Here is an 18,193-nt window from a genome sequence, read left to right on the forward strand (position 1 = left end):
AATGTGTGCAAGGATAGCAGTATCAGTTGGCCTGTCAGTCCATCACTTTGGCCCAGACTAAAAATAACCCAACAACTACTGAATGGATTGCCATGAAATTTTGTACAGACATTCAATGATCAGAAGATCCCCCTCACTAGAGTGAGAGACTGTGAGAACTATGAGCCACTGCACACTACCTTCACCTCCACCTGCACCTTCTGTGTACGTAACATTTAAGTACACACACGCTACCAAAATTGTCAGCTGCATTCAGTAGATACATTTTATATTGTACATTGGAGACAACAGAGTCTGTGCATTGAACTTGACACCAGTTAGTCACTTTATTTTATGGGCATCCCTGAAACATTAAAACAGGTTTTAGTTCTTTCAGACATCCGGAAAGCTTCTGTTCTTGTTCTCAATGATGATTCAGTTGCTCCTGTGTCAGTAAACATTTCATAAATGGTGCTGTGAACTGTGATCTTAAAAATTGGAAGCTTCTTCAATTTGGAGTGGAGAGAGAGGTAAAATAGGTCAGAATTTGCAGTTTCATTCTTTTGGGGTTTTTCATTTGTCTCTTGTGTGGGAAATTAACTCCTTTTAGACTCTTTTAAGATTCTCTCTACCACAGTTGGTAGATCATTTGGTGGGGATCAACTAAAGGCCAACTGACTTTATGAGACTAGCAACTGTTGTTTATGTGTTTTGTAACTCCACACATTCATCATGTTATGTATTGTATAGGCACACATACAGTATAGCTCATTTAGACAAGGGAACCGAGTACCATTGTACCCTATTACTTTTTTGTCTTGAATAGTATGAAATTGACCTAAACAATATGATACAGAGTGTTTTTTCAGATCAACCACACTTTTGAATTTCATTACATTTTCTCATAATGCAGTGTGCCTAGGCAGGAAGAAGAAGCGACAGAAATCTGACAGAATTTGCTGAAATGGAAATTCAGTCTGTGTTGTAATAATAGAGGGCTGATTCAAGTAAGCATATTCTGCCACTGAAGAACTTAGGTGCCACAGTCACAATGTTTTCTTGAAGACTGACTATGAAATATATTTCAAATTAGCAGAATTGGCTGTACTAAAAGGCTCTTTATTTTGTCTCTTAAGTATGTAAAAAATGGGGCTGAGCATGCTTTTCTAAGAACTGTTTACTGTCTTTTAAACCTGCCTAGAGATTTTTTTATTAGCAGAGTCCTCCAAGTTTGACTTTTGTAGGATAAATGGATGACCTTAGAGCACTGATAAATTATGGAGAGGAAAGAGCTTGGAGTAGCTCATGTTGATCCATAAATATTAATTCATCACACAGTGCAGTCCTGAGCATCTCCAGCTCTAGACTAGTGTGAACCCTGTCTTTTTCCAGACTGTGGTTTGTGGAAACTCTCGATTTCCCCTGATTGAGCTTTAAGGGAGCTTGAATGAATGAGGATGATTCCCCAATGTCTTTTTAAAGGCTGTGTGCTTTAAATATTCCTGTATTTTCTCCCTCACACACATGAATTCCTTTCTCACCACTTATGTTCCTTTTGTGTTTCACCGTATGATGTGTGTGTGTGTGTGTGTGTGTGTGTGTGTCTGTATTTATCTGGGCTGGTGGGTGGGGGTTTAGGTGACTTGGTGTCCCGGGCCATGCACCACCTGCAGCCACTGTACATGAAGAATCACAACAATGGGACACCGATCCACCAGAAGAGCAGTGTAATTCACTGGGAACCCGAGGCAATCTACACGCTGTGTTACTTCATGCACTGCCCTCAAATGGAGTGGGAGAACCCCAATATTGAGCCCTCCAAGGTTACCTTACAAGCAGAGAGGTAAGGAGCAAACATGTGCATAAAATATAAAGAGGAGCTCTAAAGTCTGTCCTTAAAGGATATGGCTAGAAATAATATGTTTCTATTGTCAACCAATCCCATGAAATGACCAAAACCAACAATAAATTGGTATTATTCACAAGTCTTAGTCTCTGTGCCACAGAGCTCCACATAGAACAACACCAGCCTTCATACTCTTGGGTTTGACCCTTTTGATATTGAGAATGAAGGGCTGAATACAATAAATAGTCTGCATGAAGTCTCTTATTTTCACAAGCAGAATTTGCCATCATAATAATTAAATAAATGCTCTAATTAAATACAGTCTCTACACATTTTCCTTAAAGCAGCTGTACTTAATATTTCTTGTCTTAACACTGGATAACATGACTACCTGAATGTGAAATGGGAGACCAAACCAAGAACTAAAAGGAAGATGGCTATCATTGATCAGGTGGATACATACAAGACTCCAAATGAATGCTATTGTTGCTACATATCTGCTGTTTGTGTAAGCAAATTCGCCATATCCACTCAGAGGGCGATACATATGTCAAAGGTTAACCTCATGGGGTTAGTTTTCACTGCCCTGAGGTGGTTAAAAAAAAAAAATTATTGCAGGCTTATCATTAAATTTACGAACCAACCATGCTCGATAGGACTCCTTCTTCAGCTTGACGGCATCCCTTACTTCTGGTGTTTGGGGATTGCCGCCACGACAGGCACCAGAGACCTTAAAGCCACAGCTCCGAACAGCTGTGTCAACAATGGAGGTGGAGAACATGGTCCACTCGGACTCAATGTCTCCAACCTCCCATGGGATCTGGTCAAAGATCTTCCGGAGGTGCGAGTTGAAAACCCCTCTGACAGAGGGTTCCTCCAGACATTCCCAACAGACCCTCACTACCTGTTTGGGCCTGCCAAGTCTGTCCAGCTTTCTCCTCCGCCAGCGGATCCAACTCACCACCAGGTGGTGATCAGTTGACAGCTCAGCCCCTCTCTTCACCCGAGTGTCCAAGACACACGACCAAAGGTCAGATGACACGACCACAAAGTTGATCATTGACCTCCGGCCTAGAGTGTCCTGGTGCCACGTGCACTGATGGACACTCTTATGCTTGAACATGGTGTTCGTTATGGACAAGCTGTGACTAGCACAGAAGTCCAATAACAGAACACCACTCGGGTTCAGATCGGGGAGGCCGTTGCTCCCAATCACTCCCCTCCAGGTAACACTGTCGCTGCCCTCGTGAGTGTTGAAGTCCCCCAGTAGAACAATGGAGTCCCCAGTCGGAGCACTTTCCAGCGCCCCTCCCACGGACTCCAAGAAGGGCGGGTACTCTACACTGCTGTTCGGCCCGTAGGCTGAAACAACAGTGAGGCACCTGTCCCTGACCCGAAGGTGTAGGGCACCAACCCTCTCGTTCACCGGGGAAAACTCCAACACATGGCGGCTAAGGTGGGGAGCTATAAGCAAGCCCACACCAGTTTCCGGCAACTCCAGAGTAGAAGAGAGTCCAGCCTCTCTCAAGGAGTTGGGTTCCGGAAACCAGAGTGTGCGTGCAGGTGAGCCCGACTATCTCTATATGTCTAGCCTGTACCGCTCAACCTCCTGCACTAGCTTGGGCTCCTTCCCCCCCCAGCGAGGTGTTGCGCCCACGACTGCCACCCAAATCCCGCATCAGCCCCTTCTGATCCCTGATGGGCCTACTGGAGGGCGGGCCCATGGGCAAAGGCCTGACCACCAGGTGCTCGCCCCACCCTGGAGCCAGGCCTGCGGGTGGGGCCCCGGTAACGCCAGTCGGGGCGACATAGTGGTCCTTGTTTTCTTGTCTTTCATAGGGGGCTGTGGAACTGCTCTTTGACCCATCACCTAGGATCTGGTTGCTTTGGGAGACCCTACCAGGGGCAATAAGCCCCAGACAACATAGCTCCTAGGATTATTTTAGTACTCAAACCCCTCAGCACAATAAGGTGGCGGTTCAAGGAGGGGACAATGTACAGCACAGTTCTAGAAACGCCTCCCATCATATTTGAGCTGTGAAAAATGTTTTTATACAGTAGGGTTTTTTTTTAACCAGAACAAGCAAAATAATAGAATGCTATCTGCTACTGATTAAACTATCAGACCCCCTGAGTTTGTACCATGCAACCAGCCTCAGCAAACTTTTATTATATTTTGGCTCTCTGTGCTCACCCCCAAACTTTTTCCTCTCAAGGAAAGTTAAGTTTTATATACATGAGTTGTCAACTTATTGGCTACTTGAGTGAGCCCTCTGGGTGACCTGAGCAGTAGCAGAAAGTGGGCATGCACAGAGATGTATTTGTGATTACCACCACTGATGTAGTGGGACATTATCAGCTGGCAGCTGTAAGATGGTGTCGGTGATTTATATGCAAATGACATAAGGATTAGGCAATGTTTCCATGGCGTTAATTAATTTGATCCTTCATCCTTAACTTTCTGAACTCTTCATAGAAATTGTTGAGGAAATGTATTGCCATTATGAGTTGCTTGCCTTTTGTTTAGGTGTCCACTGCTTAAATGAAGCCTGTGGGACCAATAACATCACATGGCTGTTGGTCAGTCTCCTTTAAAGTGCGTAAAGTCTTTGCATATCTTAGAGGCTCAGATTATTACTAAAATATCCTTGCATCAGCTTGGAGCCCTATGGATGAGCAAATAATTAACAATCAGTGACAGATGTAGGCAGAGCATGTGTCAGGACAGTACAGGCATTAGATATACTTTGTAAAGTGATTTACTTTGTAAATCCCACAGGGCTATACCAAGTTTGATCAAGTACACACAGCATAGATATGTGACAGCTCAGACAAAACACACCACCATCTCATTTCTTCAGCAAGACCATTTTTTTAATGTTTAGAATGCATTACACAAATGTTACAATGTATTGTGTGTGGTTATAGAGCATATTATGGGCTTCAATGTATCCAGCTGAGCCCTAGCAGTATCAGTAATGTATTAAAACATTACTCTGTCAAGCTTTAGGTCTTTATAACACAGCACAATGGGTAGTGAGGATATTCATGACATAGTGGATACAGTTTCATACTTGACTCAGACTGTATGAAACAGAATTTACATGTTTTTTATTGTTATGATCTATGGTCTATAGTTTATACAAGATTTTGCTCAGTATGGATTTTATCACATCACAGTGTCTCTCTGTGACACACTAGTTTTGGGTCTGTATTATTCTGTATTATTCTGTATTCGGTGTATTTTCCAAAATTAATAAGTGCGACTGTAGGTCACCGTGAGTCTCTGATGGCCAGATGATGTGATTCTACCTCCTCCTACAGGCCATTCATGATGCTGCCGCCTCTGATGGAGTGGGTACGTGTGGCTGTGGTTCACACCGAACACAGACGCAGCGTCTCTGTGGACAGCGATGATGTCCGGCAGGCTGCCAGACTGCTGCTGCCTGGAGTGGACTGCGAACCCCGTCAGCTTCGGTACGGCTGTAAGCAGTGTGCCCACGTGTAAACACATGCACAAACTCACAAATCAGTGATATGATGAAGATATGTGCATTTTCCATTCCGTCCTCCCTGTAGTGTTAAAAAAATAAAGTTCATCAGTTGTTCAGGGAAAATATGATGCATTGTAAACAGTGAAAACAGCTTTGCTTGCACTGTGATCACTTTGTTTGCTTTGCCCTTTAGGACAGATGATTGCTTCTGTTTCTCAAGGAAACTGGATGCTGCCTCTACTGAAGCAAAGTTCCTGCAGGACCTGGGCTTCCGTATGCTCAGCTGTGGACGCACAGACCTGGTGAAGCAGGCTGTCAACCTGTTGGGGTCCGATGGTATCAACAGCATGAGTGAGCAGGTTAGAGACACAGTCAACACATTAAAAGCAAGTGCAGACACAATTACTCTACATACAACACACACACAAACACATATACACAGCTTGTGTAACAAAAAAAGTTGTTTACATGGCATAATGTGGCTCCTTCACCTTTGAGCACCATGCAGACTTGAGCAGAGAGCAGGAGGCGAGCATGGATGTTAGAGCTTATTCTGGTATCTATTTTTCCTGCAGCCTTAAAGGTGCTCTGCATTATATCACAACTACCACCTCCAGTACGGTAAATCATAAGGAGAATACTGCAAGGGTGGCTCCTGATTATCCACTGGAAAATCAACGTTTAGTTTGGAGCTAATCTACATGAAAACTTTCCAAAACAGACTACTGTCCTCTATGTTTCTGTCAGACAGGGTCTGCTGACATCCCTCATGGCCCAGAGGAGATGATGATTCTTAAGGCATCCTTTAAAATGGTCAATAGCAGAATCTTGCTCTCATCAGACTCAAGGTAGCAGGTGTGGAACTGTCGAGAATACAAGTTAAGAGCAGACAAAAGTTCAGTCTTGCCTTGTCCTGCTTCATTGTAAAAGTTAAACTTACACTCCAAAAAGTCATATGGCACCTCCTCAATAAGATAAAATACTTGATGTCAAATATCAAATGTTGTGTTTGAAAACAATAAGATGGGGGGACGATTTGGAATTTGATGATGCCATTTGGTGTTTTAATCAAAAATGAGTGAGTGTGTCTTTAACATATGAAATAATGTGTTTGCTCTTGTTCTCTGTATCTGTGCTTGTGTAGGGAATGACCCCGCTGATGTACGCTTGTGTCCGTGGAGACGAGGCCATGGTACAGATGCTGCTGGATGCCGGGGCTGATATTAACAGTGAGGTCAGTGCTGGTGAAGTTTTTACAGTTATTCTGGTTTCGACGGCAGGATTAAAATCACTCAAAGCAGAATGAAGTGCACATTGCCCTCATCAAATAAATGAAAATATCTAACTGAAACTCTATGTTTTCAAAACTATGGGAGACGTCTGCATTGTATATACCAGCAAGGAGTGTTTTTCAGAACAGTTTCTTGACAGATGTTCTGCAATATTCTACAATATGTACAGTGTTGATAGTTCTAAAGTGATTCAGCAATGTTTGTAATACTAAAACTATGTGTGTGGTATTGAACTGGAGAAAATCCTGTTACCCTCATCTCCACTTCTTTCTTCTCTCCCATGTGTCTGAGAGTGTAAGAGCTTAAGATCATGGGGCACTGTCTGCCTTGCCACAGTAGAGGATATGTAGCAGTGTACAAGCAGATTCAAATTGTCTGTGCAGTGAGACTGACTTGAATTGGAGCATTCAGAAAGTAAAACATAATGCAGAGGTTTGCTGCTTAGTCATTTTTTCTCTGTCTGGAAAAAAGTGATAAAGATTGCCTGACATAAAGCAAACAGAATTCCTCATAGAGAGAGAGACGGCATCTGTTCAGACTTCAGACGCGTGTTCAGTTAAAGGATAACTTTTGTTTTTTACAACCTGGACCTTATTTCTAGCATTAAATACGCCCATTTACTCACCCAGACAACTTTTGGTATACGCGCCGCTCATCTGGGGCTAATTTCTTCAAAACGACTCCAAATGCCACCAAAGTTGTCTGGGTGAGTAAATGGTCGTATTTAATGCTACAAATAAGGTCCAGGTTGTAAAAAACAAAAGTTATCCTTTAAGGCCTCATGATGTCATGGTCATCATGGTTTTCATTAGTCACCTCAGCAACATTTCCCATCAGCCATTGTGTTGATTTGCAGTCCACTGCATTCATGACCTCGGCAAAAGCACAGAGCACTGTCAACTAAAACCTAAAGACCAGCTTTTAGATTCATTTTATGTATCTTGTTCTGAAACTTGTGTGCAAGTGTGCAAACATGTTTCTTTCCACAGCTGGACAGCCTCAGGTAACAATGAATTACTTACAGGTTCCTGCTGGTATTTAAATGTAGGAACATTGGTAGAAAACAAAAGTAAACTTCAGAGAAAAAGAGGAATAACTATGTATCTACAGGGTACACTACTGAAATTTAAAAAATGACTTTGAGAAAAATGCTGTTAATAATACTGATGTTCTGCAGAAACCTATACAGTATAATGTATTTCACAGTAACAACATGCTGCCAAATGTCAGGGTTACTGAGGTAAGGAGGGATAACTAAATGGATTTTTGGGAATATCTGTAAACATTCAGATGAAGGGGTACTGTCATGTCTCGTCGTGTCTGTTAATGTGTTCTGTTCACTGGCGTCATGTCTTGTTAGGCACTTCCTGTTTTATTGTGAAACCCTAACTCTCCTCTTGTTTCAGACCATTGACTTCCTGTCTGATTGTCTGCCCCGCCCTGATTGTTTCCACCTGTTCATTGTTACCTTGTGTATATATAGTCCGTGTCTCCCTTTGTCCTGTGCCAGATTGTCTTGTAAAGTTTGTGAACCCTTGCCTTGCCTTCAAGTATTTTGTGATCTAATTTTGCCTTCTAGAGAACCTTGCGCCTTTTGTTAATTCCTTGGAGAACAAGCGCTTTTAGTTTTTGCCTGTACTAAGAGACTTTGTGTTAATAAATTCAGCCGTCGTGCTTTGACCTTCCTTCGTGTTTTGTGTTCCTGCACTCGAGTCCTGAATTCCCTCGAGCCCTACAGGCGTGACAGTACAATCTGGCTAAACATGGATCAGCAGAACCAAACCACCTCGGGAATGCCTTGACCACCCAAGGGAGCCTCCTTCATCAGCACGAGGACCAGCTCCAAAGCATTCAGCCTGGGGTAAAAGATCTCTCAGATTGACAGCATGATCCCCAGCACACCGTCATGACTCAGATAAATCTACTTGCCGAACAGGTTCTACATATGAACAACCGTCTGGGTAACCCCCCACAGCTCAACGCTGCCGAGCCAGCCGTCACCAATTCTCCCATCACCAACCCGGCTCTGGGAGCTCCACGCCTCGCCCCTCCGGAAAAATTGGTACTTGGCACATTAGTACAATGCAACCCCCACTTCTAACACTACCCCGGTGTGTATCTACCCAAGCAATCTAAAATTGCATTCATGATTTCTCATCCCACTGGGAGGGCAGCGGTTGGGGCAACTGCTGAATGGGCCAGTGAGTCCGTTTTCTGTCAAGATTCCAAACTGTTTTCCAAGACATTAACGAACATTTTTGATCGTAAATCCCCAGCCCGAGAAGCCGCTTGAGCAGGGCCACCACCGGGTGGTGGACTACGCTATTGATTTCCGCAGGTTAGCAGCTGATAGTGGGTGGAATGGTCCTGCTTTGAACAATGCTTTCGTCAATGGACCTTCAGGTGCCTTAAAAGATCAACTAGCCCCTTTGGACCTGCCCCCAGACCTGCAAACCATCATCGCCGCGACCATCCGCATAGATTCACGACTGTGCGAAAGGGAGAGAGACTGCCAGAGGGAGGGCTTTCATGCTACAGAGAGTTGGAGACGGGCACCAAGGGACGTGGAGCGACAGAACCCTCCACAGCTACCTGCTCACCTGCCCGCTCCGACATCGCCACCTTTCGGTCTCAAGGAGCCCATGCAGACAAGCTGAGGAGAGACTTCAGCATGTAACAGAAAAGGCGTGCTTCTACTGCGGGGAGCAGGGACATCAACTACCGAAATGCCAGGTAAAAGAGAAGGCTATATATATAGAGTCAAAAAACTCTCGAACCCTATCAACGACAGTGCCTTAAATGTACGCTTTATCTTTCAAGTGACTCACTGTACAGAAAACTGTGAAATGACTGTCATTGCGGTTCACCAAAAACCCATAAGCTTCCACCTGTTCAAGTGTGCACAACATTCCCTCATTCTGGGTTACCCCTGGCTCCAGAAAAACAATCCGGAAATTCACTGGGCGACGGGGAAAATTCAGGGGTGGGGAAGGGATTGTATTTTTAACTGTCCTTCTGAGTCTGGTCACAGTATGACCACCAAAACACCTGAGTCTGCCTTGCCACCGTAGGCAGAGAGGGATCGGTACCCGAACCTGGCCAAGGTGCCGCGGTGCTGCTGGGATCTGAGGAGGATAAAGATAAAGCTACGTCACTACGCTACACAGATCCTCCGATTGCGCAATTGAGCTGCTGCCTGGGGCCCCTATCCCCAAAGGCAGGCTCTACTCTCTCTCTGAATGAATGAAATATTCTTATTAAATACTTTGTTCTTTACATAGTTGAATGTGCTGACAACAAAATTGCACAAATATTATCAATGGAAATTAAATTTATGAATCCATAGAGGTCTGGATTTGGAGTCACACTCAAAATTAATGTGGAAAAGCACACTACAGGCAGATCCACCTTTGATGTTAAAGTTGGATGACTTAAAACAAGTCAAAATGAGGCTCAGTAGTGTGTGTGGCCTCCACGTGCCTTTATGACCTCCCTACAACACCTGGGCATGCTCCTGATGAGGTGGCGGATGGTCTCCTGAGGGATCTCCTCCCAGACCTGGACTAAAGCATCCGCCAACTCCTGGACAGTCTGTGGTGCAACCTGGCGTTGGTGGATGGAGCGAGACATGATGTCCCAGATGTGTCCAATTGGATTCAGGTCTGGGGAACGGGTGGGCCAGTCCATAGCATCAATGCCCTCATCTTGCAGGAACTGCTGACACACTCCAGCCACATGAGGTCTAGCATTGTCTTGCATTAGGAGGAACCCAGGGCCAACCGCACCAGCACATGGTCTCACAGGGGGTCTGAGGATTTCATCTCGGTACCTAATGGCAGTAAGGCTACCTCTGGCAAACACATGGAGGGCTGTGCGGCCCCCCAAAGAAATGCCACCCCACACCATTACCCACCTGTGGACGTCAGGCCCTCATACCACCCTCATGGAGTCTGTTTCTGACTGTTTGAGCAGACACATGCACATTTGTGGCCTGCTGGAGGTCATTTTGCAGGGCTCTGGCAGTGCTCCTCTTGTTCCTCGTTGCACATAGGCAGAGGTAGTGGTCCTGCTGCTGGGTTGTTGCCCTCCTACGGCCTCCTACATATCTCCTGATGTACTGGCCTGTCTCCTGGTAGCGCCTCCATGCTCTGGACACTACGCTGACAGACACAGCAAACCTTCTTGCCACAGCTCGCATTGATGTGCCATCCTGGATGAGCTGCACTACCTGAGCCACTTGTGTGGGTTGTAGACTCCTTCTCATCCTACCACTAGAGTGAAAGCACCACCAGCATTCAAAAGTGATCAGTCAAAAAGCATAGGAACCAAGAAGTGATCTGTGGTCACCACCTGCAGAACCACTCCTTTATTGGGGGTGTCTTGCTAATTGACTATAATTTCTACCTGTTGTCTATTCCATTTGGACAACAGCATGTGAAACTTATTGTCAATCAGTGTTGCTTCCTAAGTGGACATTTTGATTTCACAGAAGTGTGATTGACCTGGAGTTACATTGTGTTGTTTAAGTGTTCCCTTTATTTTTTTGAGCAGTGTATTAAGAGACTATCTCAATGACTTTTTGTGTATTTAGACAACATTCAGATTTTTTCCCCGGACCTGAAATCACACCAGCACCACATTCGCCAAGTTTTGTCCCGTCTATTAGAGCACCACCTCTACGTCAAGGTAGAAAGGTGTGAGTTCTACACTAAACAAGTCTCGTTTCTCGTTTCTGGGGTATGTGATTTCTGAAAATCAGATCCTGATGGACCTGGAGAAGGTGGGTGCCGTGACTAATTGACTGGTCCCCACAAACCGTAAGAAACTGCAGCAGTTTTTGGGTTTTGCCAATTTTTATCAAAAATTCATCCGAAACTTCAATACTGTTGTGGCTCCCCTCCATAACCTCACTTCCTCCAAATCAGTCTTTCAGTGGTCCCCAGATGCTGACACCACCTTCCAGCGGCTGAAGACAGCCTTCACAACGGCACCCGTGCTCACCGTTCCGGACCCCCAACGACAGTTTGTGGTAGAGGTGGATGCTTCAAATGAGGGGGTAGGAGCAGTCCTTTCTCTCTATCAAACAGAAGGCCACAGTTAATTTCCATGTTTTGGAGAGAGTTTTGCAGGATGCTGGGGGCCACGGTGAGCTTGACATCCGGATACCAGCCACACAAACGGGGAGACTCAACCAGGAACTAGAGACGTGCCTCCGATGCCTGGTTTCACAAAACCAGACGTCATGGAGTGACCACCTAGCATGGGTTGAATACACACATAACACCCTCCCCACTGCAGCTACCTGCATGTCCCCTTTTCAACGTGTCTACGGTTACCAACCCCCGTTGTTTGAGATAAATGAGCAGGAAGTAACCGTAGTGAGACACTGCTGACGCATTTGGGTGGCAGCCAGGAACATGATGCTCAGAAATCAGGCTCAAATGAAGGCAGCGGCTGATCGTCATCACAGGGCCCCAGTATGTCCAAGGCCAGAAGGTCTGGCTCCCACTCCATGTGCACTCCCGGAAACTGGAAACCATGGTTTGTGGGCCATTATGAAATCTCAAAAATTATTAATCCTGTTTCTGTTAGTTTAAGACTCCCAGTTCTATGAAAGTTCGTCCCAAACTAAAACCAGTCCAAGAAAGCCCCTTGGTGCCCCCTACCAAGCCGCCCCCACCTCCACGCCTTGTACATGGAGGACCTGTTTATTCTGTTAAGAAGCTTCTCACTGCACACCGACAGGGCCAGGGTTTCCAGTACTTGGTGGACTGGGAGGGATATGGACCTGAGGAGAGGTTGTGGGTCCCAGCAAGCTTCATTGTTGACAAGACTCTCGGACCCGGATGAGCCTGGGCTGGGGGGGGGGGGTACTGTCATGTTTTGTCGTATCTGCTAATGTGTTCTGTTTACTGGCGTCATGTCTTGTTATGCACTTCCTGTTTTATTGTGAAACCCTAACTCTCCTCTCGTTTTAATTCCTTGGAGACCCTGCTTTTTGTTTTTGCCTGTACTAAGAGACTTTGTGTTAATAAATTCAGCTGTCGTGTTTTGACCTTCCTTGCTGTGTTGTCTTCCTGCACTTGAGTCCTGAATTCCCTCGAGCCCTACAGGCGTGACAAGGGGTTAATAAAGAACATGTAAAATATGTACCTTCCCAGAATTCCAACAGGGGTACTAAGCAATATAGTTTTAGGGTATTAGGCTCGAAGAAAAAGGTTACATCCTGTAATTAAGGACTTGCCAACCATTTATGGAGCACAGAAGTCTCTCCAGACCTATCGTCACAGGAGCACAGCAACATACTTATAGGGGACTTAACAGGTTAAACGTTAGCCCACTACATTGGCAATACCATATTATATTCTTTAGATTGACTGCAGTGTAGATGCATTCCTTAAGTGTTGCTTTAACGGAAAATCTGGTGTCCATCTCACTGCTAAAGAAATACAGTAGTTGTTGGAGAGGAAAGCTGCGACCAGCTTTTATTTCCAGTGACAAAATAGCAACAGCAAACCTTAAAGAACACTTGTTGTAGTTTCACTGATGAACAATATTATTAAAGATATGTGCCTTCATGCATTGTTCATGTGACTGTGTCTCATGTGTGTCACGCTTTCATTTGGCTCATAGTTTTTCACTGCGGCCTGACTAAGTCTCAGAGAGGCCAAGTCAGAGCCCTGTCACAGAAACCCACAGTGGAGGGTGGAAAGATCAGAGTGAAACCATTAGGACTAACTAGACAGATCAATCCAGTGTGTTCATTAGAAGGCGAACACAGAGACAGGATGTGCTCTGCAGCCCCAGCGTTCCTAGTTAATTACTCTATTGTCTCCTGTAGAGCTTCCTGCCCCTCCTCCCCACAGCCACTTGTCATTTGCTCAATAGGCCATGTAGGAGTTTTAATGGCTCGTATCTCTCTCACACCTTTCCCCCTCCCCACCTATTCAATCCACCTACCTGTGTCCCTTCCCCAGGTTCCAAACTCAGTGCACAAGCACCCCTCAGTCTTTCCTGAAACACGGCAGGCGACGCCCCTCACTTTCGCTGTGTTACACGGACATGTGCCTGTGGTGCAGGTAGTGACGTCCTTCCTCACCTGTCATTCTTTCATCATGACCTCTCATTGTGCTACAGCTCATGGTTGGTCATCTTTTTCATTTTTGTCATCAAAACTTCTTGGTGGTGATGATAATGGTTCTCCACTATGAGTTTTCTCCTGTCTCTCCTTTTTTTTTCAAAATTATTGACATTTTGCTCTTTGTGTAATGTGCAGTCTGAGCCTTTAGGTTTGGACAACATGGCCTAGTGTCAGTTTGCAGTTTTGAGCAAATTAATCAGACTGCATTTAACGAGTGGAAAATGGAAACACAGCAGTCTAATTGCTATTGAACTCATTTAACTAATTCAGTTTGTCCTTTAAATGATTTATCCGTTTGAATTTGAATCATTAAATTCTAGTGGAAAATGTTTAAGCCATGTGACACCACAAATTGAGCTCTGAGGACATCAAATCAAAGAAAGAATTACTAAAAAGATTCAGTTCAGTCAAAGTATATTGTCATTGTCTTTAAATATGAATCATTTCACAGTCAATTTTCCAAGATATTGATTTTAAATGCTTGTAATTTTTCTAATTCTTATTAGATGACATAAAATAGTAGATTCAGGAACTTGTTTAGATCATTCTCTGTTACAAGAAATACTGTCCCCTGGATAGATCACAGCCTCAGTTATTAATGATAAATGTCACCCGTTGGTCATATCAGTTTTATATGTAGTTAAACAAAGATGATGTAAAAATAGTAAATCAGTGAAACAGCTTTGTGAGACTCTATGTTCAGTGTTGTCACTGCTTCATTTACATTTAAAAACAATATAAAAGAATACTTGGACATTTTGGGAAATAGGCTTATTCACTTTTTTAGAGAGTTAGATGAAAACATTGAAACCACTACCATGTCTGTGGAGTAAATATGAAGCTGCAGCCAGCAAATGCCTCTCTTAGACTGGAAACAGAGAAACAGCTTGCCTGGCAGCGTGGCCTGTGCTCTGTGCGGATGTGAAAAATACCATCACCTCTAAAGATGACTAATTAATATATATATATTGTTTGCTTAATCCACACAAAAGAACTAAAAATGGTTTTGGTTTTAGAGAGATTGGGCTATGTCTTGCGATGCTAACTGCTTAACTTGTCATGATGGGCGAGCTTGTAGGACCCAAAAGCAGAATGGCAGGCAGAGGTCAGTGCAAGCAGTTTATTAGTAACAGTACAAATGTTCTGAATGCACAGTTTAATTGAGCTTGATCCGGGTGAGCAATGAGGAATGGCAGAGGAGGGAAGATCAGGGAGACGAGTCAGGGAGGGGCAGGAAATCCAGGAGGAGAATGGCACCATGGTTTCTAGGCAGAGGAGAAAAAACACAGATGGGAGTTCAGGGGCACAGAGCATGAAGCAGACGAGCAAGCACAAAACAGGAACCAAGACACTACAGTAAGTAGTGTACTACAAGTACTACATTGGGTAACTGATGATCTGCTGAAGACTGGAGTGAAGGACCGGTGTTTATATAGTTCAGGTGGGAACCATGCCCAGTTCAACTCAGGGACAGACAAAGACACATTGACAGGAGGAAGATGCTGCCAGTCCTGACGTAACCTTGATATTCAACATGCATTGTAGGAGTGGTATAAATCATTTTATCTAACTCTCAGCAAGAAAGCAAATAAGTGTATTTCCCAACATTTTGAACTGTTCCTTCTTAATAATGGCAATGAAGTGTAGTGTACAGATGTGTAAACTGGCAATGTATATATTTAATGTCTACAATAAATAATCACAATACAGAATATTTATCTTTTATTTTTTAATTCTACCAGATTGACTTCTAATCATTCTCATAAGGCAACTGACTCTCCTCTCTCTCTACGACTCTCTCTCTCCATGCCCCACCGTCCAATCACCTCTGCAGCTGCTGCTGGATGCCAAAGCCAATGTGGAGGGGTCCCTGCAGGACAGGCTGGAGAACTACACAGAGACCCCGCTGCAACTGGCTGCTGCTGCAGGTACAGAGACACAGTGTGACTGCCATGCCCCTGTCAGTATCTTGCCCAAGGATGCTTCGACATGTAGACTGCTGAGGTCAGGGATCGAACCACCAACCTATAACCAGTCCATAACAGCACCTAACCTGTTAACCATACACACAGAATGATGATCAAATGTTTGCCTTACTCTCATCTTTTGTGTCTCTGCCAATCATTTGTCATGCACAGGTAACTTTGAGCTGGTGAGTTTGCTGCTGGAGCGTGGGGCAGACCCCATGGTGGGAACCATGTGCCGCAACGGTATCTCCACCACGCCACAGGGAGACATGAATTCCTACAGTCTGGCAGCAGCTCACGGACACAGGTATTGCAGGTTGCGCCCACGCACATGTACATACACACATCCATGTTCAATCATGACTACATACTCCCAAGTGTGTAACAATAGACACACAAGCACACACATATGTATTTAGCACATAACCTTGTTTATGCACAAACACAATCTGAACAGAGGATATCCATGAATTTAATGCCTCAGCTGTTGAATTGATTTGGATAAGTAGTACTGTATGACTGATCTCTTTGTGTGTGTGTGTGTGCCCTGAGTTTCTGCTGTTGTTCCCCTTCATAGTGTTGTTTTTAGTTTTGTTTGAGATGATATGACGTAGAGAATAAAAACAGCACAGCCATCTTAAATGTTTTCAAATAAAGACTTATTAAAATACAGTATGGTCTCAATGTGCCACACCATTCAAATTCAATTCAGTTTTATTCTGTAGCACCAAATCACAACTGAAGTTGTCTCAGGGTGCTTTCCATATAGAGCAGGTACAGACCAACCCAACAATTCCCTCATGAGCAAGCACTTGGCGACAGGCGAGGAAAACCTTTCTTTTAGCAGGCACAAACCTCGAGCAGAACCAGGCTCTGGGTGGGCGGCCATCTGTCTCCACAGGTTGGGTGAGAGACAGAGAGAGGCAGAGAGAGAGGTACAGAGGTACAGAGATGCAATCACAGTAACAGGGACAGCTCTGAAAATAGACTTGTAACTATATAAAGTATCTATAGCATAGTATGTATATATTATATATTTATGTATGTGATATATGTACATATTAGTAGCAGATATATACATATAGTATATGTACAATATAACACTATGGATCTAATAATAAAGGTAGTATAACTAATATTAATAGAAGTTGCAGTGGATGCCAGAGCCAGTTAAGGGTACATCTTTAAGCATCTTGGTCAGGATGGGGTCTGAAAGGTTGATGATTTTGATGAAGAAAATACGACAGGTTTAACAACTATTTCTATGTTTTCTGTATTTGAAGACAAATCAGTACCTATTGATGGCAGGAGGTGATGAATCCTGTCTCTAATAGTTTAAAATTTATCATTAAAGAAGCTCATGAAGTTGTTACTACTGAGGCTTAAGGGAATACATGGTTCAGGGGAATTATGACTGTCTGTCAGCCTGGCTACAGTGCTGAAGAGAAACCTGGGATTATTTTTATTTTTCTCTATTAGTGAAGAGTAATAGACTGCTCTGGCACCTCAGAGGGCTTTCCATATGTTTGAAGACTGTCTTGCCAGACAGCCTGCCTGTAGTGTTTTCCAGGTTTGGTTTGAAAAACTAAGAACAAGGCTTTCTAATTAGTTATAACTGAGTAAAGCTTTAGGATTGATTAATGGGATTGTCAAAAATGGCTGCAACTCCACCTCCTCAGCCGCTGCCTCAAGGAATGTGAGTGTGTGTGTTAACTCATTTACTAATACAGCTTTAGAAGACAGATCTCATGTTAAGGAGTCCACATTTAATTCTCCTATTGACAAGCTCTGAAGCTCAAAGGCAGACACACAAGAACAAAGGAGGCTAATTTTAATAATCAAAAATAATCCGATTCACAAGGCCAACAAAAGGCGCAAGGATCTTAACAAGGGAAACAAAAGACTCCAGGAATTTCTAGGCAAAAACAAGATTTTCAAAGGTCTCTCATAGCAAGGCAAAAAACGGGCTGGTTCACAGGACAAAGTACACAAGACAAGCTGGCACAAGACAAAGGGAGACGCGGACTATATATACACAAGGGCAGACAATCACATAAATACCACTCACTCACTGACTTTTTATCAGTTTCTTTACAAAATAACACAGATATTGGTGACAGGGACGTCAAGAAGAGATTTCCAAGTTTGTCCACATGGAGGACCAAACAAATTCAAAACGTGCTTGTCTGTAATCGCACTACAGAAATTAAAGCATAATTTTAGCACGACTCACAATGATGTGCATTACGTATGTGTTTGTTTAGCCGTATTTGTTCATTAAAACGGAGCTCCATGCAACAATAACAATGAAAGCTGTGAGACAGTTCTTTTCAGCTTGTCCTCAGTAATGACATCTCACTGACAATCATACACTGTGAAAATCCACAGAATTATCTATTATAATACAAATGTACCTGTTTCCCAATTGGTGGGCATCCTGGACATAAACATATACTGGATAGGCACAAACTCTT

At 43.8% G+C, this 18,193-nt stretch overlaps 1 protein-coding gene across 1 annotated transcript in view; it reads left to right on the top strand.

The window, feature by feature from the left end:
• The window catches only part of btbd11b (BTB (POZ) domain containing 11b), a 66,146-nt gene that overhangs the window by 43,667 nt on the left and 4,286 nt on the right, over window positions 1-18,193 (top strand). The window contains exons 3-9 of the mRNA XM_041938799.1: window positions 1,618-1,822; window positions 5,150-5,302; window positions 5,513-5,678; window positions 6,464-6,553; window positions 13,589-13,690; window positions 15,587-15,680; window positions 15,891-16,026. Coding sequence (XP_041794733.1) covers window positions 1,618-1,822; window positions 5,150-5,302; window positions 5,513-5,678; window positions 6,464-6,553; window positions 13,589-13,690; window positions 15,587-15,680; window positions 15,891-16,026 — 946 coding nt within the window. The remainder of the gene's footprint in view (window positions 1-1,617; window positions 1,823-5,149; window positions 5,303-5,512; window positions 5,679-6,463; window positions 6,554-13,588; window positions 13,691-15,586; window positions 15,681-15,890; window positions 16,027-18,193) is intronic.

The sequence above is a fragment of the Chelmon rostratus genome, chromosome 6, assembly GCF_017976325.1.
Source record: "Chelmon rostratus isolate fCheRos1 chromosome 6, fCheRos1.pri, whole genome shotgun sequence".
Lineage (NCBI taxonomy): Eukaryota > Metazoa > Chordata > Actinopteri > Chaetodontiformes > Chaetodontidae > Chelmon > Chelmon rostratus.